At 45.9% G+C, this 26,108-nt stretch overlaps 1 protein-coding gene across 3 annotated transcripts; it reads right to left on the bottom strand.

Moving 5' to 3' along the window:
- Nucleotides 1-687: 687 nt before the first annotated feature.
- Nucleotides 688-26,027, bottom strand: LOC132447378 (calcium/calmodulin-dependent protein kinase type II subunit beta). Of its 3 annotated transcripts, none has more exons than XM_060038078.1 (21): nt 25,335-26,027; nt 23,517-23,611; nt 22,235-22,294; nt 21,970-22,024; nt 20,413-20,478; nt 18,988-19,060; nt 16,659-16,761; nt 16,140-16,223; nt 14,911-15,005; nt 14,307-14,429; nt 13,130-13,213; nt 12,131-12,173; nt 10,481-10,552; nt 8,218-8,255; nt 7,007-7,075; nt 6,157-6,201; nt 5,306-5,354; nt 4,504-4,579; nt 3,938-4,032; nt 3,346-3,582; nt 688-2,257 (listed from the first exon to the last, which is right to left on the bottom strand). In XM_060038078.1, exons 1-20 carry the CDS (start codon nt 25,433-25,435, stop codon nt 3,347-3,349), a joined length of 1,662 nt encoding a protein of 553 aa, XP_059894061.1. In that variant the 5' UTR covers nt 25,436-26,027; the 3' UTR covers nt 688-2,257; nt 3,346. The 3 variants fall into 3 exon arrangements, with proteins under 3 accessions (XP_059894061.1, XP_059894060.1, XP_059894062.1); XM_060038077.1 differs by lacking the exon at nt 18,988-19,060 and adding an exon at nt 18,130-18,202; XM_060038079.1 differs by lacking the exon at nt 18,988-19,060 and adding an exon at nt 18,130-18,202 and having other exon boundaries at nt 8,218-8,252.
- Between the last annotated feature and the right edge of the window lie 81 nt (nt 26,028-26,108).

The following is a 26,108-nucleotide window of genomic DNA, read 5'->3' as shown; positions in this document are numbered from 1 at the left end:
AAAAATAAAGGGTCGAGAGCACGCTGTGTGCTCTGTGGCGGAGGAGGCGCTGGCGCGTGTCCACAGCTCCCATCCGAGTTGTGACGTCATCCACTGATATTATGGAGTTGACATACAGGTCGCACTGTGCACCAAGGGTTCAGACCAACTGTACTTTTTTTATGCGAAAACCCTGATTTTCAGAATAAAGAGACAAACATGTGTGATTTTACGACAGTCCGTTGGTTGTGAATGTGTATTTGATCTTGGCCATTGTTCAAATGTTTATTTGTACTACACAAATGTCTTGTGTAGTAGGCCTACTAGGGTTTTTACTGTCTGCTAATATGCATGGATATTTTTTGAAATATTTTGAGGACTAGTCCAATTACTAATGAGGCGTCATATTGTCACATTATTGCAATTCTAAAGTTTTGTACCTTTGGACTCATTTTTTTCTGAATCGCATCTTTAGTTTGGTGTGTGTTGGGTTTAGCTCCCTCCCCTGGAAAAATGAGTTACTCTCTGAAAAATACCTGAATTTGTCCACATTTATTGAAAATGTATTCAATCATTGTGCTACTGTGAATCTTAACTCCTATATCTCCTTGGATGTACTTGCTGAGTCTTTTTAAGTACCTTCGTTTTTTTCACCATTGAGAAACAAACCCTGTTTGTTAATAATGAGTTGTAACCTGGAAAGGGGGGTCCAGCTCAATTGTTTAATGAACGTCTCTTTCTCATCCATGACAGCGTAATCATAGGAGAACAATACATCTTGTACAATTACAAAGATCAGAAAATATAGAAGCAGAGTGTATAAGTCACCAGCAGCCACCGTCAGAAATCAATCGATCGACCAATCCTAACACACAACACCCAACTCATCAGTGTATACTGTATTATTAACATGATTGCATGACATGCAGATAGTTCACCGTCTATAAGTGAATGATATTCATAAGTCATCACGTGGAAATGGTTTTACACGGTGTATCTTATAAGGTGCATACCCGACACTCTGTCATTTCATAACGGAAGTTTGTCAGGTTGTTTTATACGTAAAGTATCAAGTAGTAAGTAGCACAACGATAGCGTAGCATGCTGTAAGACGATTGATAGGTGGTAGGTGTGTCTCATCTCTCACCGAGCAGGTTCAAAGGTCACGGTGGATGGGTTATAGTCAGTGGGGGAAAGCGGAGGGGGGTGGGGCCCGACGATACTCAATCAAATAGCCATCGGATCAAAAGGTTAAAGGTTAGAGGTCAACACAGAGGATATATTCACACCGCTGCCGTGCTCGCGCACACATCAACATGACACGGGATTATTATGGTATTCATTCATAGGTAGATTCGACACGGGGTCAGTCTTAATCGTGCAGAAAACGGACACGGGTTCAATCCACAGAGGCACAGAGAGTCATGCACATTGTCTTAGAAAAGAGGGAACTCTTGAATCCAAATCAAGGAAGTTTGAATAAACCATTAAATAATATGTACAAGTTTTCAACGTTTTACGACAACCATAGACTGCAGGCATTTTAATATTGGTATGAGGGGTTCAGTTAAGTGGAAGGTGTTGTAGGTAAGATTCAAGAGCTTGAATTCCTAGATAATTTCTGTGATTTATAATGAAGATTGTAATTTTTTGTAAACGCCAGAGCCATCCGTCTGACCAGTGAAATGCGCTGTGAAAATATCTGTTTCTAGTGGACTGCACCTGCCTCCATATGAGACCAACTCAATCTTAGACCGCCCCTGGAAATTATCTGCCCAATCAGGGCATCTCCTCCCTAATTGGTTTGGGGGAATCTTGCCTGTCAATCACAGGTGGACACCTCTCAACGGCGGAGAAACGAGGGACGGAGAGAGAAGAGAGGGATTTCTTTTTTTTGTGTTGTTTATTTTCCAAGTCTCTCTTGTACTCTCTTTGCAACTCTCAAATCGTACCTACAGCACTGTTAATGGAGTGATCCGCCCAGATGAAGAGAGTGTGTGTGTGTGTGTGTGTGTGTGTGTGTGTGTGTGTGTGTGTGTGTGTGTGTGTGTGTGTGTGTGTGTGTGTGTGTGTGTGTGTGTGTGTGTGTGTGTGTCAGGCCATGAGCGTGTACCACTGTGGCCCCACATGTAAAGGTTTGTGTTCTGGACAGCGGCTCCATGAAAAGGGTCTGTTCAAGGGACCCTGTGTGGATGTTTGGCCCTGATCTGGTGAGTCGTCAGTGGGCATCGCGAGGCAGGAGCGGTCCTGGCCGGTAGAGGGGTGGTCCTGCTGGAGGCTGGGCGAGAGAAAAAGAGAGACGGCAGAGAGAGAGAGAGAGAGAGAGAGAAAATGAGAGGGAGAGAGGGAGAGGAAGGCAGAGGGAGAGAGAATTAGAGGGAGGGAGGCAGGAAAAGGCAAAGAAAGAACGAAAGAAACAAGATGAATAACAATACTTAAAGAAAGAAAGAATAGTATTAATAATAAGTGAATAACTAAAGAAAAAAGAACCAAAGAAAGACATTCACTCTCACTTTTTTAAAGAGAGACAGGCCAAACCGCTCTGGCAGTATGCAGCATCCTCACAGTATGGGGCCCTAAACGCACCACCACTGTTCCCATCCTTATGTGAATCTAAACCATGAGAGGATTAAGGGATGGCTCCCAGAGGAAGGGTAGGGCTAACGGGCCACCGCGGGCCACCGCCGTCCGCATGTGACCGGAGGCTCATGCAGTCATGTGACGCAGCCATGTGATGCAGCGATGCTTTGGGGGGGGGGGGGGGGGGGGGTGTACAGACCGCTGAGTCATCCATCAGAGCTGTCAGCCTCTAAGCATGTTGGAGGGAACTGACTTACATAGTACCTCTTGGTTTAAAGGACGGTTGACTCTATTTATAGGCTATATGTTGAGCTGTGTAAGCACAAGAGTTTGTTTGTGTGTGTCTGCGTCCGTCCGTGAGAGAGAGAGAGAGAGAGAGAGAGAGAGAGAGAGAGAGTCAGCAAATCAAATTTGCACAGCCAAGCAACGTCCTCCTAGATGTTGCAGACCACTGATTGGTGAATTGACAAGTGGTTCTGCGTGCAGCCACCGCTAACCTAGCTTAGGTTTGATCCTGATGAACATTGATTGACATTAAATCCTGTGTAATTGCTCTGCTTTCAAAGTTTGTTACTATTACAAACACAAGAGTAGTATAAACAATAACTGGTGATAACAAGGAGTTGTGTTCACTAGTTATTGTTCTAAAATAATGGGTTGACTTTTTATTTTGCCATGCATCATCCACCGTTGGTTTATAAATCTCCCTCCAGTGTTCATTCGGCGTCATGACACGACGCGTTGTTTTCAAACCAGGCAGAAGCAGTCGAGGCCCGATGTGTGTACCTCATCCCTGGAGGGGGGCGGCCGGGGCTCCAGAACAGTGGAAGTGGACGTTCTGCCACCGGCTCTCCCGGCGATGCCACACCCGTGTCTCTTCTGATTGGCTGGAGCGGGGGCGGCCCTGGCCATCCACGAACTGCGTGAGGCGGATGTAGGCGATGCAGGCGGCGTCGTCCCCGATGATGTGGACGTGGGGGTTCAGGATGGTGGTGTGGATGGGCTTACTGTTTTTAGACAGCACTGGAGGAGAGGAGAGAGGAGACAGGGGCGAGGAGAGAGGAGACAGGAGAGAGGAGGGAGGAGGGGAGATGACGGGTTAGGAGAGAGGAGACAGGGGCGAGGAGAGAGGAGATAGCGGGTAGGAGAGAAGAGACAGGGGCGAGGACAGAGGAGATTGGGGCAAGGAGAGGAGATAGAGGATAGGAGAGAGGAGACAGGGGCGAGGAGGTAGGAGATAGAGGGTAGGAGAGGGGAGACAGGGTGGGGAGAGAGGAGATAGGGGCAAGGAGAGAGGAGACAGGATGTGACTTTGCACAGGGTGCTCTCTTAATGTGTTCATTGACTGTGATTCTAATCACGCTCTGGAAGGCCTTACGGTTGTCAAAGTAGAACCTGTGGAAGTCCATCCCTTCCACCAGGTTTCCCAGTCCCTCTGGCTCAAACGAGGTCAGCCCGGGGTCACAGATCTTCCTGCATGAAGACATGACAACCCGTTCAACAGTACATAATACATTAGTATCATATATTATTCACCATTACTAGATGGGGTCAATGGGTCACATGTAGCTGGCACCTAGAACATTAAATCACATCGTGCTTCCCGGTGTGAAAGAAATGTTGCCATGACGACCGACTGATAAGTATCGCCACCTCAGGGATACTGTTGTCATGGATACAGTTGTCAGGGATACTGTGTTCGGGGATACTGTAGTCAGATATCCAATTGTCCTGGACACTGTTGTCATGGGTACAGTTGTCATAGAAACAGCTGTCATGGATACTGTTGACACGGATGCAGCTCTCCCAGACGTTATCTTCATGAGTGCAGTAGTCTTGGGATACAAACGTCATGGATACTTTGTCATGGAAACAGCTGCCATGGATACAGTTGCCATGGACACAGCAGATGCAGGTCTGTGCGGGGACGGGAGCTGTACTCACGCGTAGGCCTCGAAGTCGCCGTTGTTCACCGCCTCGATGAGCTGCTCGGTGATCTTCACTATCTCCTGTTTACGAGCTGCAGGGAGAGACAGTTTGAACTCTTTGAGTCTGGGTTTTATGTATCACACAATTTATTGACATGGAATTAGTTTTCATACAATATGTGATGGAAAATTGGTACTGGCCAGTTCTGTTTAAAACCAAATTGTGATCTGTCCAAAGAATTGTGAGACAACAGCTGCCAAATGGTTACTCATGCTTAATTAAGGAAATTAATAATACTGACAAATCCAAGTTTGTGTTTCGACAGACACGCACGCGCACACGCAGACGCACGCACGCACACACACACACACACACACACACACACACAAGCACACATTAAAATAAGAATTGCACAACACCCATGGCAGTATAGACAAGTTCCCTTCTTTCCTTCTTAGGAATATTTTCTAACACATGAATCACACTCATTCAGATGCAAACCAAGCGGTAGCATCAGACCTAGTCTATTCTATCTCAACCTTCTACATCCATCCACATCGTACTTCCTCTACGTCTGTCTACTCCCACTGTGTTTCGGATGTCCTCACTTCCTGATCTTTGTTTTGCCGTGCGAGTGTGACCCCCAGGCGCTATTCTCATACTCGTGAGGTTCTGACCCTGGTGATCCACTGTGATGGCTATGGTCTCTCTGCTCCTCATTCCACACTAGGTGTTTCGAATGCAGATTATTTGGTATATGTAATCTTTATCAAAAGACGATACAAAATAAAAAGGAGATCCCGAATGGTGTGTCTACCTTTCACGTCTTCATCCTCAATGGTGGTGCTGCTGCTGTCCGAAGATCCCTGGAGATTAATACAAAATATGTTTTTTATTAAATATGATTATGATTTTTTACAACAGAATATAAGCATGCAAATTAGCAGTGAAACACGTTTGTTTTGTCAATTCATGGCTCTGAAGTTTTGATTCACAAATATTTAACACCATAAACGCGGTGTCCATGGTGATAAAAAAATGCACAGCCATGTTGACATTCTTCATACACCAATTTACACCACATGCATACCCAAAGACTGACGCTCTAAAGGAAGACCCTGGACAAAGCCTCTCTAGGAAGCCATTCAGACTAGAGTGTGGTCACAGAGAAGACTCTGTTTCAGCCTGCACCTGGCTGACCGAGCTTCACATTTACCCCAGCGCCCTGGGTTTAAACAATGAGGTTCCTCGATCAGTACCCAGTGTCTTTATGAGGTCAATGGTGGAACGTGGATCAGACGATGTGTGTTCAACCTTTATTTGTATAGTGTTGCTATGACGTGAGGTTGGTTAACAGGAGGGCTGAATGGCTGAGGTCAACAGTTCTCAATCAGTGTTCTCACTCAGTGTTCTCACTCAGTGTTCTCACTCAGTGTTCTCACTCAGTGTTCTCACTCAGGTGTTTAGAATCAACAAACAACCACGGATCTGACCACACACACATAATGTTAGACATAGAAGAGCAGAGGTTTCAGTTCTTAACCAACAGTCAGAGGATTTTGAATGGAGACGACAGATGATGAAGAGAATGTAGAAAGATTACGAGAGAGTGGCAGAGAGAGAGAGTGACAGAGAGAGAGAGAGAGAGAGAGAGAGAGAGAGGTATACCTTGGTCCTATCCACTGGGTTATGGATAACGGTGGTCTGAGGCTCCTGGAGAGAGGATGAAGGAGGAGGAGGAGGATGAAGAGGACGTGAAAGAGAGAGATGAAAGAGAGAGATGAAAATAGATAGAAGGGCTGGATCAGTGTAAGTTTGGTCGAAATTATTTGAGCAAATAATTTGACACACTCAAAAACACACACACACACACACACACACACACACACACACACACACACACACACACACACACACACACACACACACACACACACACGCACACGCACACGCACACGCACATCTGTTCTCCTCCTTGCACAAATGCCCACACTAAAGTAAAGACTGTCATACAATGTTGTATCTGTCTGTCACAATCAACAGTGACGCCTGACAGAGAGAGACGACAGCTGCCTGCTTCTTTACGTAGGTAAAAGTTCAACCAATGTAAAGTTTCACTCTATTTCCTAGGCTTTTGTTATTTTTTCTCAACTTTATTTACTCTAAACCAAATTTTTGTAGTGTTTTATGAACTACATTTTTGTTGTGTTTTAAACTTTCGCCTAGGTAAAAAGTTGAATCAACATAAACTTCAAGGTCTCTGATTGGCTCAAGAATACAAATGTTCTCCGGCCAATCAGAGACTTTAACGGCGGGGCTTTCAGTGTTCAAAAATGGAGTAGCAATTCACCTGCCTTTCATTTTATTTATTGAGAAATATATAAAATAAATATATATATATTTACTATAAAAGCCACATATAGTTCAGAATCACAGTCATACTCCATTTCTAGCAAATACACACACAAACGACACACACACACACACACACACACACACACACACACACACAGTATACCAGGGCTGCGGTGGTCCCGCTTCCTTTGGGGCTGGTCACCGTGCTGTTTCTGGCGCTGTTGCTCTGAGGCTGAAGCACAGAACACAACAGTGTCTCTACTTTAACACATCACCAGCTCTCCTCTCCTCCCATGTCGACCGTCCACCGTTGTGGAGCCACATTGAAACATGCTGACTGGATAGGAGATCCACGACCAACGGTACCGAAACATGGTAAAAAATAGCCCTCGCTCCCAAAACCTCCTCAACATTTCTAAAGACTGCCTGCACTACCAGACAACGGCTCTGTAAACAAGAGGCGACGCCAATGCAGGGAGTGGGAACGTTCAGACATGGAATCCTATAAATCGTTCTGAAGCTGCAGGGATGACTGCAGCATGAATTCATGAAGACGTGTGTCATATTTCTGAAAGACAGGCAGACAGATAAACAGATAGACAGACAGGCAGACATACATTCATGCATTGACACTAAACGAGGACACCAAGGTTGAGACTCAGGCCATCTTCGGAGGGACTAGGATTATGCAATATAGATTAATAATTTCGTTAGAAATAATCTGAGATTAGCATCAGACCAGCGGAGGGAAAAGCAGCCGAGGATTTAAGGAGCCGAGATCAGGATGTCCCGGCGAGCGACCTGGCTGAACGGGAGTCGGTCATAAAACCTACATCTCTGTTCTATAGACAGTAAAACACACAGTGACAGGCTAGAATAAGAAGGGGATAGGTCAGATAAATATAAATTATAAATTATGAATAATGCCACAATAGTAATTTCAAACTATAATAGACCGTGACCAAATAACTGATCCCAAAATGACAGAAATTTTGTTTCAAAGATAGTGGCCACCCTTATACACAAACACACAGTCACAAACGCACAGTAAAACACATTCATGTCCAAAACATACACGCTAAAAAAAAAGCATGCAACCACAACAATTCTAATTGACTGGAAGGCGATGCACAACGCAGAATGTTAGGTGTCCCATTTAGGACTTGGAACACTTTAACATTCCCAAAACTTTGAGTTGTATTTGCGATGACCGCTGTATTGACTGAACTACTTTACGGTTACGGTTAAGAACACGGTCGAGAGACTACAGCAAGCAGACAAACAAACGGAAGAGAGACAAACAAAAAGAGAGAGAGGGAGAGAGAGAGAGAGAGAGAGAGAGAGAGAGAGATATACAGGGAGCAGGCCTCTTACCTTGACGTCCACCTTCTTATTCAGGAGACTCTTGGCTGCTACGGACAGACAGGAGGACACGGTCACAGAAGTCATGGTCCCAGCGTCCCACTCTAAGCGCTCTGGATCTACGCTGGAATACCTCCACTCAATCCCAATGCAACATAATCACTCATGTAGAGATGCTGCTAACTGCACAGCTCACTTAGTTTCAGCCTTCACTTTTAGTGTAAGGTTAAGTGGGGAAGCCTGTTGTAGTTTAGTCACCACTTCACAAACTGTGACGGTCTCTCTCTCTCTCTCTCTCTCTCTCTCTCTCTCTCTCTCTCTCTCTCTCTCTCTCTCTCTCTCTCTCTCTCTCTCTCTCTCTCTCTCTCTCTCTCTCTCTCTCTCTCTCTCTCTCTCTCTCTCTCTCTCTCTCTCTCTCTCTCTCTCTCTCTCTCTCTCTCCTCCCTTCAAAAATCTCCACCGGGGAATACATCCGGCGAGAGAATTAAGCCCTCCCTCTCAAAATATATTCAAACTAACCCCCCTCTCTACCACCCCCAGTCCTGCAAAATGGACATTTAAAAAGAGAAAATGAATCAAGGGAGACACACATTTAAAAAAAAAAAAACACCCACCTCAGAGCTCACTGAGGCATTAGGTAAGCAGAGTGCATCAAGTACAAAATAACCTCTGTCTGCGTTTTGTATTTATAATCTACACACACACACACACACACACACACACACACACACACACAGATGCAAACAAGTGCACAAACCCCCACACACACGCACAGATGTACAAGCACACACACACACACTCACTCACTCACTCACTCATGTGCGTTCCACACACCCACACACAGCACTGCTCGGGGATTAGGAGACTATAGGGAGAGTGGGTTAGACCTGGAGGTGCTTCATAATGTTTTTTGTTAATCTCCAACCATGGATTAGGTTCGTATAACGGGCGGGAAATTATGAAATGATGAAGACCAAATCCCTGCTAAGTGCTGCTGTGCCCCGGCGATGTTCGCGCTTGCGTGTCACGGTCTATTACGGTCTGTAGCCATGACAACCAGGGGTTCCTTTCAGGTTATCTTACTCCTGATTGGCGGTCACACATCCTTTGAGGATGTAGACACGTGTAAGATGTCTGGCGTGATTTGTCTTTATGTAACGGAAAAATAAAAAAATATTTAAAAAATTGCCAGGAGGCAGACGAAGGCAGAGAACATGAGTTCAGGGTCATATAAACAGCAGTTTGATGAAATGTCTGTCGCATGAAATGTTTTCTCAAACTGTGTTGTATCCCGGACACATCATTCTTTACACATAACGTTAGATACTTAGAATGTACTGAATATGCAATTACATTCTGTATCTATACATTGTACCTACTCTGAGAGATACATGATCTGATCTTTAATAATTTTTTTAACTTTGCCTCTATTTTATATATATATAAAATTACTTTTCTTATATTTTCTTTTACTCATCTATTATTTTATTATATGAACATTTTTCTCTGTGAAGCACTTTGAGTCTGCCTCGTGTATGAAAAGTGCTACATAAATAAGTTGCCTTGCCTTGCCTCTGTTCACATCCTCTACATGTCTGGCATATTTCCTGTACAATTGTAATTGTAATTACTCTAAGAACCTTATATCCTGCTTTACATACACTACGCACTTTGAGTCTCTTGAAATGTGCTTCAGAAATGCAATGAATTGTTATTATAATTACTATGACTCTGTGGCCTATTTTTGTACGTATCCTGTAATTTGGTTCATATCTTTCGCATAGTAATGTCAAACTGGTTGATTTGGTGTTTGCTGAACATACATCTGCACACTCATCCCCCTCCTGCATCCCAACATTAGATCACATCCCGCTTAATTATACGGCCCCCAGTGGGTTCAGATCTCAGCAGGTCAGACCCTAAAAAGGTTGAGGGTGCTTGGGGGGAGAAGCTTACCTTGGCAAACATTTCCGAAGCATTAGGGAAAGATTTGGGAAGAGAAATTAAAAACAAGCTGCTTGTGTGTGTGTGCATGTGTCTGTCTGTCTGTCTGTCTGTCTGTCTGTCTGTCTGTCTTTCTTTCTTTCTGTCGGTCTGTCTGTCTAATTGTCTGTCTGTCTATATGTTTATCTGGCTGTCTTTCTGTCTCTACGGCTTTCCAATTGTCTGTCCGTCTATCTGTCTAGCTATCTTTTTATCTATCTATCTTTCCATTTATCTGTCTGTCAGTCTGTGAGTCTGTCAGTCTGTCAGTCTGTCTGTCTGTCTGTCTAACCTTGTTCCACTATCCCTGCGGTGGTTCCAGCTACGGCGCTCATCGAGGCTGGAGCTGTGGTCTGTCGACCCACTGGAAGGGAGGGAGGGAGGGGGAGAGAGAGAGAGAGAGAGAGAGAGAGATGTACACATTAAAATACAGATTTAATCAAATTGAACTTACTGCTGATAGAAAGTGGGAAAAACTGCATCGAAGGGAAAAAAAGAGGATCCAACAAAAATGACATGTAAATTGTTTGCATGAACATCTGAGAAGCATTGCCTTCCAGTTACTGGTGTGTGTGTGTGTGTGTGTGTGTGTGTGTGTGTGTGTGTGTGTGTGTGTGTGTGTGTGTGTGTGTGTGTGTGTGTGTGTGTGTGAATTTGTGTATGTGTGTTAGGGTATGTGTGTTATGTATGTGTGCGTGTGCGTGTGCGTGTGCGTGTGCGTGTGTGTGTGTTAAGGCTGGGGGTAAACGATTATTTATCAAACGATTAATCGGGCGATTATTTTATCGATTAGTCGACTAATCTAATGACCAATTGGACGTTTTTTTTTTTTTTTTTTCTGTTGCTCGATTAATAAAAACCATAATGTATCTCAAATAAATACTTCTTAATAATATACTTTATTTAATACGGAACCCGTAAAGGGACATGAAAAAAATGTGTGCGCATACTCTCTTGCGCTCCGCCTCCAACTACGAGATGGTTAGTTACATCTTTCCTGCTGTCGGCTCCCAGACCGAAGAGCACAGGTGATACGTTCCCTCCAGGTCCGATGCGCTCTCGGGGGCAGCATGACCCTTCACTTTGACCGACAGTGAGTCTGCTTATAGGTCGGAATATGATGGAATGAAGCGGCCACCGATTCTTGACAGGCTGGGTATTTTATTCTTACACACAACCGGACTCGTTCATGACTTCACTAGACTGACACGCACGCTATCGCTCGCTCTCCTCGCTCGTCCACCTACTCGCTGACGACACACACACACACACACACACACACACACACACACACACACACACACACACACACACACACACACACACACACACACACACACACACACACTGCCAGTGATATGCGCACGATGTTTCCCCATGCTCATGAGATACTTTCTCGTGCGCACGAGATACTTTCTCATGCGCACGAGATACTTTCTCGTTTGAGATGCTCCAACATTGCCAAGAGTGCAAATCACAACACCTTTCCGTTTAGGACTTAACTTGAAGTATTTCCATACCTTTGATGATTTCGTGCGCGGACATTTTCCTTTATTGTGACTTTCGTCCATTTCTCCGTCGAAAATCGTCGACGGAGAAATTTGACGTCGACGAATTTTTGACGTCGACGTCATCGACGCATCGCTACAGCTCTAGTGTGTGTGTGTGTGTGTGTGCGTGTGCGTGCGTGCGTTTGTGCGTGTGTTTATGTGTTTCTGTGCGTGTGTGCGTGCGTTTGTGTGTGTGTTTATGTGTTTCTGCGTGTGTGCGTGCGTTTGTGTGTGTGTGCGTGTGTGCGTGTGAACGACGGTGTGAGTCCTGTCCTCCCATCAGCTGCACCCATCACGGTCTGAAGCACCCAACACGGTCTGCAGCACCCAACACACTCTGCAGCACCCAACACACTCTGCAGCGACCTGATAGGACGACCTCAGCCACTCACCGGAAAAGTTCCTGGACACCAGCATCGTCGTCAAAATGGCCCCCTGAAAAACATCCAAATGATTAATGACGAAGTACGAGACCAACAATGAGCAACCATGAGGAAGGACAACAAACATCAGTGGGGAAGTGCAGGGTTCTAGTTCTGCAGTGGTTCAGGTGAGGCACAGCTATGGTTCGACGTCGACGCAACGCAATGACCACGCAAAACAACCCTGTTTTGGTACTCTGTCGGGTTTTAGTGAGCGGACCAATCACAGCCCTTGATGCTGTGTCGCTTCGACGCAAGGTGACAATTTCTGGGAGGCGCACGTCCGGACCTTGCGGTGGACGCAAGGAGGGTCCAACAAGAATAGGTTTGTAAACCCTCTTGCGTTGCGTCAACGTGGAACCATAACCAAGCCTTTAGGGCACATGACCGTTTATCAAGGCCCATAGTTGGGAGACAAGCAGGAACAAACTGGGGCAAACCCTGACAATTTTTTTAATCGAAAACTTGACGAAGAACACTGCAGCACAAAACCTGTACTCAGAAGACCGCCTGACCGAGGAGGCATTTTATCATTTTGCGGAAGACATATTTGTAAGATCTCAGATGATGAATTGATATACAATGACATTTATTTATTTACTAGATTTATAAGTTAAGTTAAGTTCTCCACACACTGATCTAAAGGGTAACGATGTAATGGTCTGTTCAACCTCTCCTGTATCATTCTAGGCCAGCCAAACTAAACCAGTCAGGACATGCCACCGTCTTTACTTGTGTTAGACAGTATAATTAACAAATAATTTTCATTATTATTTGTTAATATTTTTTTCATAAAAACAGTGAAATAACCAGCAGAGAGATTGAAGTGCAGTTTGCATTTTTACATTTGATGAAAAAACAAAAGCAATAATCCCAGGTGGAATTGTAGTTTATTACAGTAACATCCAGAAGAACAAAAACATAAAACAATCACATAAAATAAGTGGAATCTGAACGTGTTCTAGTTACCTTGAGTTTCCTCCTGGCGTTGAACTTCTTGAGACATTCCACTGTCTCCTGTCTGTGCATCATGGAGGCCACAGTGGAACGTTGCTGAGGAGAGAGAGAGAGACACACAGAGAGGGAGGGAAGGGAGAGAGAGACACACACACAGAGAGGGAGGGAAGGGAGAGAGAGACACACAAAGAGGGAAGGAAGGGAGAGAGAGACACACACAGAGAGGGAGGGAAGGGAGAGAGAGACACACACAGAGAGGGAGGGAAGGGAGAGAGAGACACACACAGAGAGGGAGGGAAGGGAAGGGAGAGAGAGAGACACACACAGAGAGGGAGGGAAGGGAAGGGAGAGAGAGAGACACACACAGAGAGGGAGGGAAGGGAAGGGAAGGGAGAGAGAGAGACACACACACAGAGAGGGAGGGAAGGGAAGGGAGAGAGAGAGAGACACACACACACACAGAGAGGGAGGGAAGGGAGAGAGAGAGACACACACAGAGGGAGGGAAAGGAGAGAGACACACACACAGAGAGGGAGGGAAGGGAGAGAGAGACACAGAGAGGGAGGGAAGGGAGAGAGAGACACACAGAGAGGGAGGGAAGGGAGAGAGACACACAGAGAGGGAGGGAAGGTAGGGGAGAGAGAGACACACACAGAGAGGGAGGGAAGGGAGAGAGAGAGACACACAGAGAGGGAGGGAAGGGGAGAGAGAGAGACACACAGAGAGGGAGGGAAGGGGAGAGAGAGAGACTTAAGTTAACTACATTTCTGGGACCTGACTTTAAATACTGTTGTTTAATTTAGTATTTACGATAACCCTCCTTTTGGCCACAGCCTCGTTTTCAGGCGAGCAGGCCAAGCTTCAATGAGCTTCTAAATATATTGATGACATACCCTAGGAGCCTAATAACCACCATATATTTCTAATTCACGTGTGTGTGTGTGTGTGTGTGTGTGTGTGTGTGTGTGTGTGTGTGTGTGTGTGTGTGTGTGCGCGTGCGTGTTTGAGTGCATATGCGTGTGTGTGTATTTGTGTGTGCGTTTGTGTGTGTGTGGCTGTGTGTCAGTATGGGTGTCTCAGTATGCGTGTCTTAGTGTGTGTATCTCTCATCATGGGTCTAATGGTGTGTGTGTGTGTGTGTGTGTGTGTGTGTGTGTGTGTGTGTGTGTGTGTGTGTGTGCATGCGTACACAGATCCATGGGTGTTTCAGGGCCTCCTGAGCGGTGATCCTCTTGGACGGGTTGATGGTCAGCATCTGGTTGATCAGATTCTTCACCTCCGGGGTCACCGTGTCCCACTCTGGGGAGGGGAACTACACACACACACACACACACACACACACACACACACACATAACCACACACACACACTCACACAACCACACACACAGACACACACACACTCACAGACAGACACACAGACACACAACCACACACAGACACCCACACACAACCACACACACATACACAGACACACACACAGACACACACACACACACACACACACAGACACCAACACACTCACGCAACCACACACACAGACAGACACACAGACACACAACCACACACACATACACAGACACCCACACACAACCACACACACATACACAGACACACACACACACACACACACAAATGACGTCATCGACCAGCTTTACATTGTTTATTTATTTTTTTGCAGACTTTTTTGAACATGCATAAGAAGCAGTCCTCTTGGATATAAAAGCATGGCTGACGTTGACAGGTCCGCTTTGAGGCTGAAGCCTGCGGTGGTGTGTGTGTCTGAGGACTCACGTCGTAGGCCCCGGCTTTGATCTGCTGGTACAGCTTGTGTTGGTCTTCATCCCAGAATGGAGGATAGCCCACCAGGAGGATGTACAGGATCACTCCTACACACACACACACACACACACACACACACACACACAACCATGCTCACCCACACACACAAACATACAAACACACAAATGCACACACATCCACAAACGTGCTCACATAGACACACACACACACACACACGCACACACGCACACACAGAAACATCACATATAAACAGAGTTAGTAAAAAGTGGAGGGAGCACTAGGAGATTAAGTGATGAACAATGGCGGTTCAACACGGGGGCCTACGGGGGCCAGTGCCCCTGTAGACATGTCCCTGGCCCGCCCTCAGCAAACTCATCGAAGCAGAAGCGAGTATCCAAATGTCAGTATCTTTGCTAGGTCTAGGCTACACAATGTCGTGATGTTAACACTTATTTTCATCCGTTTTGGCTGCTGCATTGGGATAACAAATACATTTGAGTAAAGAGTAGTAGGCTATCTGCCCGTGTTAAGTAGGGAGGGATGGTTATGCAATTTTTCTTCTAATAGCAGCCATCATTGAATGAGGTAAGGACAGTAGAACAGGGAAGTTTCCTTTGAGCTCTTTAGACTGTGCAAGATTGCTGTAACCCTTCCTGTAAGCTCAGCCTCCTGGGAACACAGTTTCTCCACACTGACAGTGATAAAATAAAGAGGAACTGGCACATTGCTTTGCACTTTGTTGTACCCTGGAGTTTTTTTTTCAAATTGACACACTGTATATTGTACCCTGTACTGTATTTTTTATTTTTTATTGTTTATGGCCCTACCTCTCTTGCACGCTTGTACAAAACAAATGGTTAAATGATTCAGATGATTTAGGGCATAAGCTCCATCAATTTATGATAGTTTGACAGAAAAATATGGACTGGTGAAGTTATAAACTCTTGTACAAAATTAAATGTTTGATAATTTTAAAGTAAAATAAAGTTTATACTCATTAAATATAATCTGTTGCCTTTTCTTTGTTCACCTCTGGTTGAACACGGGCCCTTCCTTGGCCCCCCTAGTAAAATGTGTCTAGAACTGATGAATGACCGATGAATTAATGACGTGATTCACTGCTGTAGTGATGGACTAGATTAACAAAGTAACAGATGAAAGGTTGATCAGATGAACGGATTAATTTATGAATGTGTGAAGGGAAGAAGGGATGAACTGACCGCAGGCCCAGATGTCGACAGGTTTCCCGTACGCCTCCTTCCTCAGCACCTCTGGAGACAGGTAACCTGGGGTCCCGGCGAACCCTGAAACACACCGCAACAACACACACCTCAGACACACTTATGTCAACACCTGTGCGTAGTGCGTACATGTGTTGGTGTGTGTATTTGTGTTTGTTTTTCTATGTCTATGTGTGTGGGTGTGTGAGTGTTTTGTGGGTGCGAGTATGTGCTTCTGTTTGTGTTTTTTTTCCTGCTTCTGCGTGTGGGCTTGTTTCTGTGGGTGTGTGTATGTGTGTGTGTTTCTGTGTGTCTGTTTGTGTTTGTTTTTTATCTCTCCGTTCATCCATCTGTCTGTCTACCGGCCCGTGTGCATGCATGCGTGTGTGTATCTATCTCTGTCTCTCTGTTTCTGCCTGTGGATCTGTATGCGTGTGTGTGTGTGTGCGTGTGTGTGTGTGTGTGTGTGTGCGTTTGTAAGTGTGTGTGCAGGCAGGCATATGCGTGTAGTCCACCCACCAAACCAGGCCTGCTGCTCCCCCTGCACCTCGATGGCCAGGCCGAAGTCGGCCAGCTTCACCGCCGCGTTCTTACACTTACTGGCCAGCAACAGGTTCTCTGGCTGGGCCGTGAGAAAGCACACACCACCGTCATCACCTTCACCAGCACAAACAACAGTCCCACCTCCACCAGCACCACCACCTCTACCACCTCCATCACCACCCCTACCACCACCACCCCCACCCCCACCACCGCCACCAGGGCATAGGTTTTTACACTCAACGCTTTACTGGTGGAGGAACAACAGAGCATATGGTTCATCACAGACTTCCACTAGAGCTACTGCGCATTCCTCCAAGGGATTCACGTCCAGGATTTACATTTAAACTTAGATTTTGGCTATGTTTTTTATCCAAGGCGACTTACAATCGAGGCTCGGTACAATCGAAATTGGAGCAGCTAAATAAAGAATGTAAAGTGCTGTACGACAAAGTTTCTAAAAGCAATAACCCCTGGACAGAGTGCAGAGTGGCTGTAGGAATCAGTTAGTCTCATGGAGTTACCAGTGAGAGGAGGGGGGGGGGGGGGGGGGCATAAAGAGGTCACCATGGTAACCCCTCACAGGTCCCCATGGTGACACCAGTGGGGTATGTCATCCCAGATCAGATTAGTTCAACCGAGAATTGTTTCAGCACATTCAGCGAAAGACGTCGTGAATCAATATTTGAATCAATCCATTGTATTTTTAACAGAGTCATCATGATAATCTTAGTAACAATAGTGGACATGATGTCATCGTGCACACAGAACCCAGCAGATGGGCCGGTATTTAACAGATGTGATGCGTTATGATTTCTCGGAGTGACAATACAGTTGTCTTTGTTAACCGCAGGGGGTTCAATGCAGGGACAATAATGATTAACAATTCATTATTTATTAATGCCATCTTATTATGGCATTGAAAATCATGCCATAAAAGAGGCATGTGGGAAAAGTAGTTCTGGGCATATTTTTAATTATTTATCGAGTTATACCAATGCAATCATCAAAGGTTGTGTGACTTAACAACTTAAATGACATCCGAGTTATCCAAATCGATACCACAATGCATGCTCAAACTCAAGGGAATATTGCTGGCCTGCACACACATGCACGCGCACTGCACACACACACATCAATGCACATACTAGCACACAGGCGCGCATGCACATACACGCACAGAAAGATGCAAACATGCTTGGTTGAATTGGGCAGCCAGAGATTTATAAAGATTCTGGAATCAGGCAAAAATGAAACAATTTCGAATACAATATTCATAACAGATATGATTCAAATACACTACAATACAATACGCCTCACACACTCACAAACACTCACAGGAACACACACACACCCGCCAAATGCACTCACACACACACACACACACACACACACACACACACACACACACACACGGACACACACACACGCCCCCAAACACACGACTGACCTTGAGGTCTCTATGCACCACCCCCATCTGGTGACAGTGGAGCACAGCTTCCAGTATCTGCTGGATGCAGTGACTGCATGCAAACAGCAGGGGGAGCGGGTTAATCTGAGCATAGTCTGCCGAGCCGTCAGATTCATGCAAAGGAATGCAGCAGAAGTGTCTAATAAGTCCATTCACATGTGACAACACGCGCGCACCCACACACGCAGGCACGCACGCACGCAAGGCGCACAGACAGACGCATGTGTAGGCCTAGTTTAAATAAGGGATTTGGAATTTGGGGCTCTGATATTAGCTCCCGCATAGCAGAATGCAGCTGTTTGCACCGCATGTACTTTCAATGTGAGCAGTGTGCTCTGTAATGTGTTATTGTGTTTTCCTTACTTTTTGGGCTTTAGGTGTCAGACCAGCCTTTCAGGATTTCAAGAATCCAGAACATTACTGACAGACACACTCTCAGCGTTCTCCCTTCTCTACAAATAGCTCCTTTCCTGTCACTGTCCTCCTGTCGCGCTCCTCTCTTATCTTTCTCTCCCCCTCACTCCCTCTGGTGTCTCTCTCCCACTCTCTATAATAATAATACTCAGGTTAAAATATAGCCGTATGGAACAGCAGTCAGCGTTCGCATGGAGATGTCAGCGTTGCAAAGTTTTGTGCGCATCCCAAAAAAAGTAAAAGTACGGAAAAAATCGAACAACGGACCCGCAAGCACAGGCACAGCCGGGTGTGTTTGGTTCAATGCACAGGCAAACCCAAAGCATAGCAGTCGTGTAAAACCTCGTAGAGACGGTGTGAGAGACACGCGTGCACACACATACACGCACGCACGCACGCACGCAAACACACTCACACACACACCTTGAGGTCCCTGTGCACTATGTCATGTTGGTGGGTGTAACACACACTGTCTAGAATCTGATGGATACAATGACTGTGGAGACAAAACAACAGGGGGGGGGGGGGTGTAAAGAGAAGGGAGAGGGAGGGTTAGAGGCAACGATATTCATAGGGAAATTATGGATGGAAGGTTGACAGGGATTTTCAAAGGCCTGACCTTTGAAAAGCCAAAGTTCTTGGTTCAGGTTTGATGGAAGATAGCCAGTGCATTCCTTCTCAAGTCGGGTCGTGTTTCAATGTGTTCAATCGTAAGTGGCATTATCATTGTTAATTCCAACCGATTGCAGACCACATCCGCTTGGAGTGTCACGTCAAAACAACTCAGCTCCATTTGGGATGTTACTCTGAATTGCATCAACGCATCACAAAGGGTCCCGATTTATACCGCTGTAAGGTTCTGGGACGTGCAAACATCACATACACGACGGGGGAATGAAAACCACATTAAAGACGCCATGATGAGGAAAATCACACTTATACTTAGTCAAAAATAAAAACAATGCGTTCATTAATTGGCTTCCTCTCAATCTATGTAAGCTTGAACCAATAGCATTAGGACATGCCTGATTCTTTTTGCAGTATAAAAAAAGAACAAGGCCTAACACGCAGTGGCTTCGGGAGTTTTGGCCAGTTTTCTTCCCTCAAATCCGCCTTCCAAATCTGGGAGGTCTCAAATATCAGAGCTCCTCCGCCTCTCGCTGATCCCCTTATTATACTTGCAAATAGGCCCCATATTGCAGCAATACGACAGACACCCCGCCCCAGGTCATGGGGTCTTTAAGGACAGGGGGGGGGGGGTGCAAAAGAGGGCAGGTATGAATTCAAACATAAAAGCCCCACGAAATTATTTGTTGCATTTTTCTAAATACACACTCCAAGACTGCTCGGATACAAGGACACAGAGTTAAACACAAGTCTTAACGACCACACAGATACAAGGACAGAGAGTGAAACACAATTCTGAACACACACTGGAAGACCACGTGGATACAAGGACACAGAGTTGAACCGACAAGACAGTACGGGTGATGCATGCGTCCTGTGTCTGTCGGTCTGTCTGTCCGTAGCTGCTTAGGCGAGCCACCAGGATCTATCCTCCAGATACGTTGTTTAGCGCTTGCTCATCAGAATGCATCATGGGATTATTTCGCTGGCGATGCTCCGACATAAAGAGAGGGCAAGGGGGTTGTGGTCCTGTAACGTAAATACACCGTGACCTATAGGCTATCGGAAACTTTGCGCTGCCACGTCTCACATGAAAAATGCTGTGGCAGCTTATATAACGCTTATAACACTATGGCATGCATAGTGGACTCTCCACTATGGGGGGGGGTTGATCATTGGCCCCTGATGCTCGATGATCCAGAGGACAGAGCTCATGTTTACCTGGCGTCCGCCTCACTGTAGTACTCCCTCGCCACGATGTCCTCAAACAGCTCCCCACCGGTCACACTGCAGAGACACACATATACACCACCCTGAGGAGGGGGAGGGAGGTGGAGGTGGAGATGTGTGTGTGTGTGTGTGTGTGTGTGTGTGTGTGTGTGTGTGTGTGTGTGTGTGTGTGTGTGTGTGTGTGTGTGTGATAAAGAGAGAGCGAGAGCGAGAGAGAGAGAGAGAGAGAGAGAGAGAGCGAGATAGAGCTAAATCCCTGTTTGGAAGAAGAAAATGGCTGCATATGTGTGTGTGTGTGTGTGTGGGGGGGGGGGGGTTCAAAGTGTGTGCGAGCATGTGCATGTGTGTGTGCCTGCGCATATGTATCTGTACATTTGATTGTGCATTGTGTATTATTGGTGCACTCACACAGTGACAGCTGACACCAACAAAAATCACACACACACACACACACACACACACACACACACACACACACACACACACACACACACACACACACACACACACAAGTATGCACACACACAAACAATTAGAGACATGCGTGCGGGGAGATGCAGATGGGCTGAGAGGAGCGGCGCAGTGTGCTGGAGGATGAGGTAATGTCCACGGCGTCCAGACCCACCGATGCGTTATGAGATTCCATTCTGATGGCTGAGGAGCCCCACGAGCTCTGGACTGCAGCACAGCCCCAGTGCAGCCAGAGTGGGTGGGGGCCGCTGGTGTGCACGTGCACACAAGCAGAACACACCCAACGATATAATTGCACATACATACTGTATGTGTATGTACCCACACACACACACACACACACACACACACACACACACACACACACACACACACACAGAAAGATGCAAGTACAATGTCACACACACACACACACACACACACACACACACACACAAGCAAACAAACACAGAAAAATATAATCACATGTACACATGTCACAAACACACACACGCACACACACACACACACACACATACATACAAACACACACATAAAGACACAATCACACTGCCACACACACACACACACACAGAAAGCCAAACACTGAGTCATACAAACACAGTTGGACGCAAGTACGACACACACATGCAAGAACACATACATACACACACACACACATACACACGCAAACGCATGCAGGTGGGGGAAGTCCTCACCAGGGGAAACCCTTGCTGCAGGATTTTCTCCCGCTGTGTTGCCATGGAAACTGAATCCAATATGCGAGGGAACGGTAACTATGTGTGTGTGTGTGTGTGTGTTGGTCTGTGCGTGTGTGCGAGCGTGTGTGTTCGCACCGCAAGAAGGGGGTTGGCATGTTATGTAATTCGGAGAAGAGCATTAGAAACCGGTATAAGAAGTAAAAGAGAGACAGAGAAAGAAAGCGAGAAGAAGGGAGAGAAAGAGAGCGAGAAGGACGGATGGATAAGGGAAGAAAGCAAAACGCAAAGACTGATAGACTGAAAAGTGGGGGAAGAGAAGAAGGAAACTAAGGAAGACAGAAGGGTCTCGAGGGAGGAGGCGAGAGAAGGAACTCACAGATCGAACAGCAGGTAGTGGAAACCTTCCTCCGAAATACTGTCATGAAGACGAACTGCAAACCAGCACAGAGAGAGGAGGGAGATGGGATTAAAAGCACAGAAGAGAAATGACTAGAGCATGCGACAGAGGATATGCGGAAAAAAGTCAAAATGTCAAAAATATATGAAATGAGATAATTAGGATGATGCTATTTTGGATAGGGACAGTGTCAGTCGAGGTGCAGCCCAAAGGGCTTATTCTAAAAAAGAGCACTCAGACTCACCGATGTTGGAGTGTTTCAGCAACCGGCAGATCCTGGCCTCCCGGTCCAGTTTCTGGTGGTCTAGGAGACATTCCAGGGAAGACGGGTGAACACAACGTGTAAACAACACATTCATCATAACACTGCCTAACGTCTTGTACAGTACATTGAGTGTGTGTGTGTGTGTGTGTGTGTGTGTGTGTGTGTGTGTGTGTGTGTGTGTGTGTGTGTGTGTGGGGGGGGGGGGGGGGGGGGGGGGGGTTGTTAGTGCCACAACTCAACACGCTGGCTGAGGTAACCTAAAAGAGGATCTGGCTATAAACAGCATTTTATGTATTTATGCAGCATTTCCTCTTTTCAGTCCGAGAGACAAAGAACAAAGAAAAGTGCCACACATAAACCAACCCCAAAAATAATCGATATATTCCCAGAAAATAAAAAGAAAACACAAATATAGACAAAACTAAAACCCAAACCAACCGCCCTGTAGCCATTGACATTTCAACGTGTGCACCGTATGGATTCAGGCAGTCATGGGTCAATGACCCTCTTCCTTATGGTTGATTTGTTTATGAAGCGAGAGAGAGAGGGACAATTTGTGTGAGGGAACAGAGATGCTCTGATCCATTTGGGCCGAGTTAACCCCAGAGACGCTCTCCCGCGACTCTCTCTTTGTGTTTCAGAGACAGACGGTTGGAAGAGGACAGCGCTCTACTGTCCTGCCAGGGCTCTGTCGTTTAGAGGAAATCAAACAACTGGGATGGCTCTCTCTCAGTTACACACACACACACACACACACACACACACACACACACACACACACACACACACACACACACACACACACACACACACACACACACACACACACCATTTTTTTCTAGAGTAAATACACTTTGACGTGAATTCAGATGGAACTTTAATAGAAGCGGATGAAGTCAGCAGGTTTGCGCTGACAGCAACACCTCCTCGTGGGTGTCATTTTGGCAATTTCCTTTGGCTCTTTGCAGCATTATTAAGCTTGTTTAGAAAACCCTTGTGACACTTCAGCCAGCCTTAGTGTCCAACTAGCCTCCGTCAGAGGAAACACAAGTGGAATCAAACACTCAGAGCACCTGAAAACATGTCCATCCAACACCAGAGAAGGGACAACACAGCCCCTTTGTCTGTCCCAGGTTGGTTATTTGAGCCATTGAGCACTCAACATGGTATCATGCATTTCAGCAAAGATTGATTCTTATATTTCGTGAATGCATTTCAAACCCAATCTCGGAGCAGGACCGCCCGTGGATAACATGCTCACCTCTGGCCGAGAGCTTCTTGGTGTTGATGATCTTTGCTGCATACTCTTGGCCCGAGCAGAGTTTGACACAGCGGCGCACCACTGAAAAGGCTCCCCTGGGAAACGAGGGGGGGCAGGAGACAGAGGAGAATGACGACGGGAGACAGAAGTTCAGCTGCCTTCCCAGCCAGCTGAGTCAGTGTTACACGCTCGCTTTCGAAGCGCCTATAGCCCCCGACTGAAGCCCCCGACTGAAGCCACCAACTTAGCCTTAAGAGAGAAAGGGGGACTGTGTGACAAGCACAGGTCTTCCTGGCCCTTTTGAAGGTCTTTAAAGTGATTCTGTTCACATTGTTGCTGCTGGTTTATCTAGAATCCTTTACTTTTGAAGAACTCTGGGGAAGGATTGAAAGACTGCTCATTTAAAACCGACCTTGGGAGACCGTGTCCTAATATGCTGGGAGTGTCTGTTTGTGTGTGTGTGTGTGTGTGTGTGTGTGTGTGTGTGTGTGTGTGTGTGTGTGTGTGTGTGTGTCGGCCTGTTTACCCAAACCTCTCTGTAGACAGGTATTTTCATACCTGTCTACAGACATTTCCCAGCCCAAACTAATCAAAGACAAACAAAAATAACAGATCATTTTGTTTCACTGGTTCTAATTATAGCTTTTCTTTGGTTTGTTATGTAATAAAAAAAATACTTGAGTCAAAGCCCTGTCACCTAAAACACGTTTTGACGGCTATGGAAGTACATGGGGGCCAAATAGAATTCTGTTTACATCACGAGGGCTTCACGGTTCAACATGTGGGAACATGAATTAATAGAATTTGCAAAGACACAGCCGAGCCAAGCCATCCTGTTTTTCCACTAGTTGGCTACAGGCTCACATCTTCTGCTTTCTTCGAACGAGGCTAAGAACCCTTTTCCCTGACAGTCCACCACAAACACGTCTATCGTCATGAATAATAAATCAAGTCGAATGAATATTGTTTCTTTTTTATTTTATTTTTTGGGAGGGGGGGGGGGGGGGGTGATAGTGTTTGTATAAGCAGGGTACAAATTCCCTCCCACGCAACACCAGAGAGACATACCAAACATCTGCTTCGACACGTTCTGCCGTTTGGGCATGCAACATCCATCCGTCCGTCCATCATCAATTTTTCTGTACGTCCACCATCCATCCGTCCACGGGCATTCAACCAACACCTCATTAGTGAGCCAGCGCGGGGGTATCCCTCGCTTCTCCCCCTCTACAGTGGTCGAACACAAACGCACACACGTTCCCCGCATATAAGGACACACACAAGCGCGGGCGCACACACAGACACATACACACGCACTTACACACGCTCTCCGGATATAAGGAGCAGAGAAAGAGGCATAGTAAATACATATTGCCTATAGCCATTTGCGAATATATAAGGCAAACGATGAATAACTTCAAAGATGTAATTTCTGCACCCACGCTCAAAAAGCCGTTGGACGGATGAGGGTAATTATCATAGAATGAACTGATGCTGTACCGACCCATGCACCAGCAGACACTACAGCGCAATTGCATTCCGTGGGACTTTCCGCACAAGCGATTCGGAACATTAGCATGCGTAAATTAGCGGTCTATAAAGTGCAACATTTTGATTTGAATAAAGGGGAGAGTTTGTTCAAACATTTTGGGGGTAAAGCCATTAAAAGAGAGACCAAGAGGGGTTGCTCTGGCTGTTTTAAAAGGGACGCATCTCCATCTCCCTTCACACTATTCGGCAGATGTGCATTCCCCGGACCTCGCAGATTTACAATCGGGTGGATAAGTAGGAGTTAATAAACATGTAAGGAGGTCTTACTTGCCAAGTTCTTCATAAAGCTGGAATTCATCTGTAAAACGTGTGCAAGTAGTCACTGCCATATTTCTCCCGTGCTGCTGAAGCCCGAAATAGACGGTCATGCAGCGCTCTATGGTACCCAGTCTCCGCCCACACCAAACCACGCCCACGCCACGCCCACCGCTAACTCTCCGTCCCCGCGTCGGTCCACTGCATGTACCCAGAAAGCTATTTAAGAATAGCCGCGTTACAGCAAGAGCCGTGAAGAAATAAGATACACTGCAATGCCGTAGCCCTGTTTACAAATAACATTAAATAGGGTGATGATGAGAAACTGCAATAGCTTCGTTACGATACCAAAATAGCCAAGGAACTGACTGATTGATTGATAGGCCTATATTGCTGGTAGAACACCACAACCTGGGCTTGTGGAGGCTTTTAAATCGAATGATTCGAGTTAGTTTACCTTTTAGTAATTAAGAAGTCACTTTGACATTACAATTAATACAGAATGAGCTCATTAAGGATTGGGGAGGGATGGCTCCCATTACAGGATACAGCAACCCCACTATGCTGCCCTTTAGCTGCTATGGTAAGTCAATACAGGGACTTATGTTGTGGATTGCTTCCTCAATGAGAGCATCACACACGGCATGAAGTTTAGCATTGAACAAGAGTCAAGTCTGATATCAAGTAATAAAAAACTACTCAAATATTGAGTAGCCTCTTAGGATTTGGAAAGTCTCTCAGCTAATATTAACCAGTATGCAAGACCTACAGATACATTTTAAACAT

This window comes from Gadus macrocephalus, chromosome 19 (assembly GCF_031168955.1).
Source record: "Gadus macrocephalus chromosome 19, ASM3116895v1".
Lineage (NCBI taxonomy): Eukaryota > Metazoa > Chordata > Actinopteri > Gadiformes > Gadidae > Gadus > Gadus macrocephalus.
Note: the sequence above shows the minus strand (reverse complement) of the source record. Positions and strands in the feature narration are given on the sequence as shown.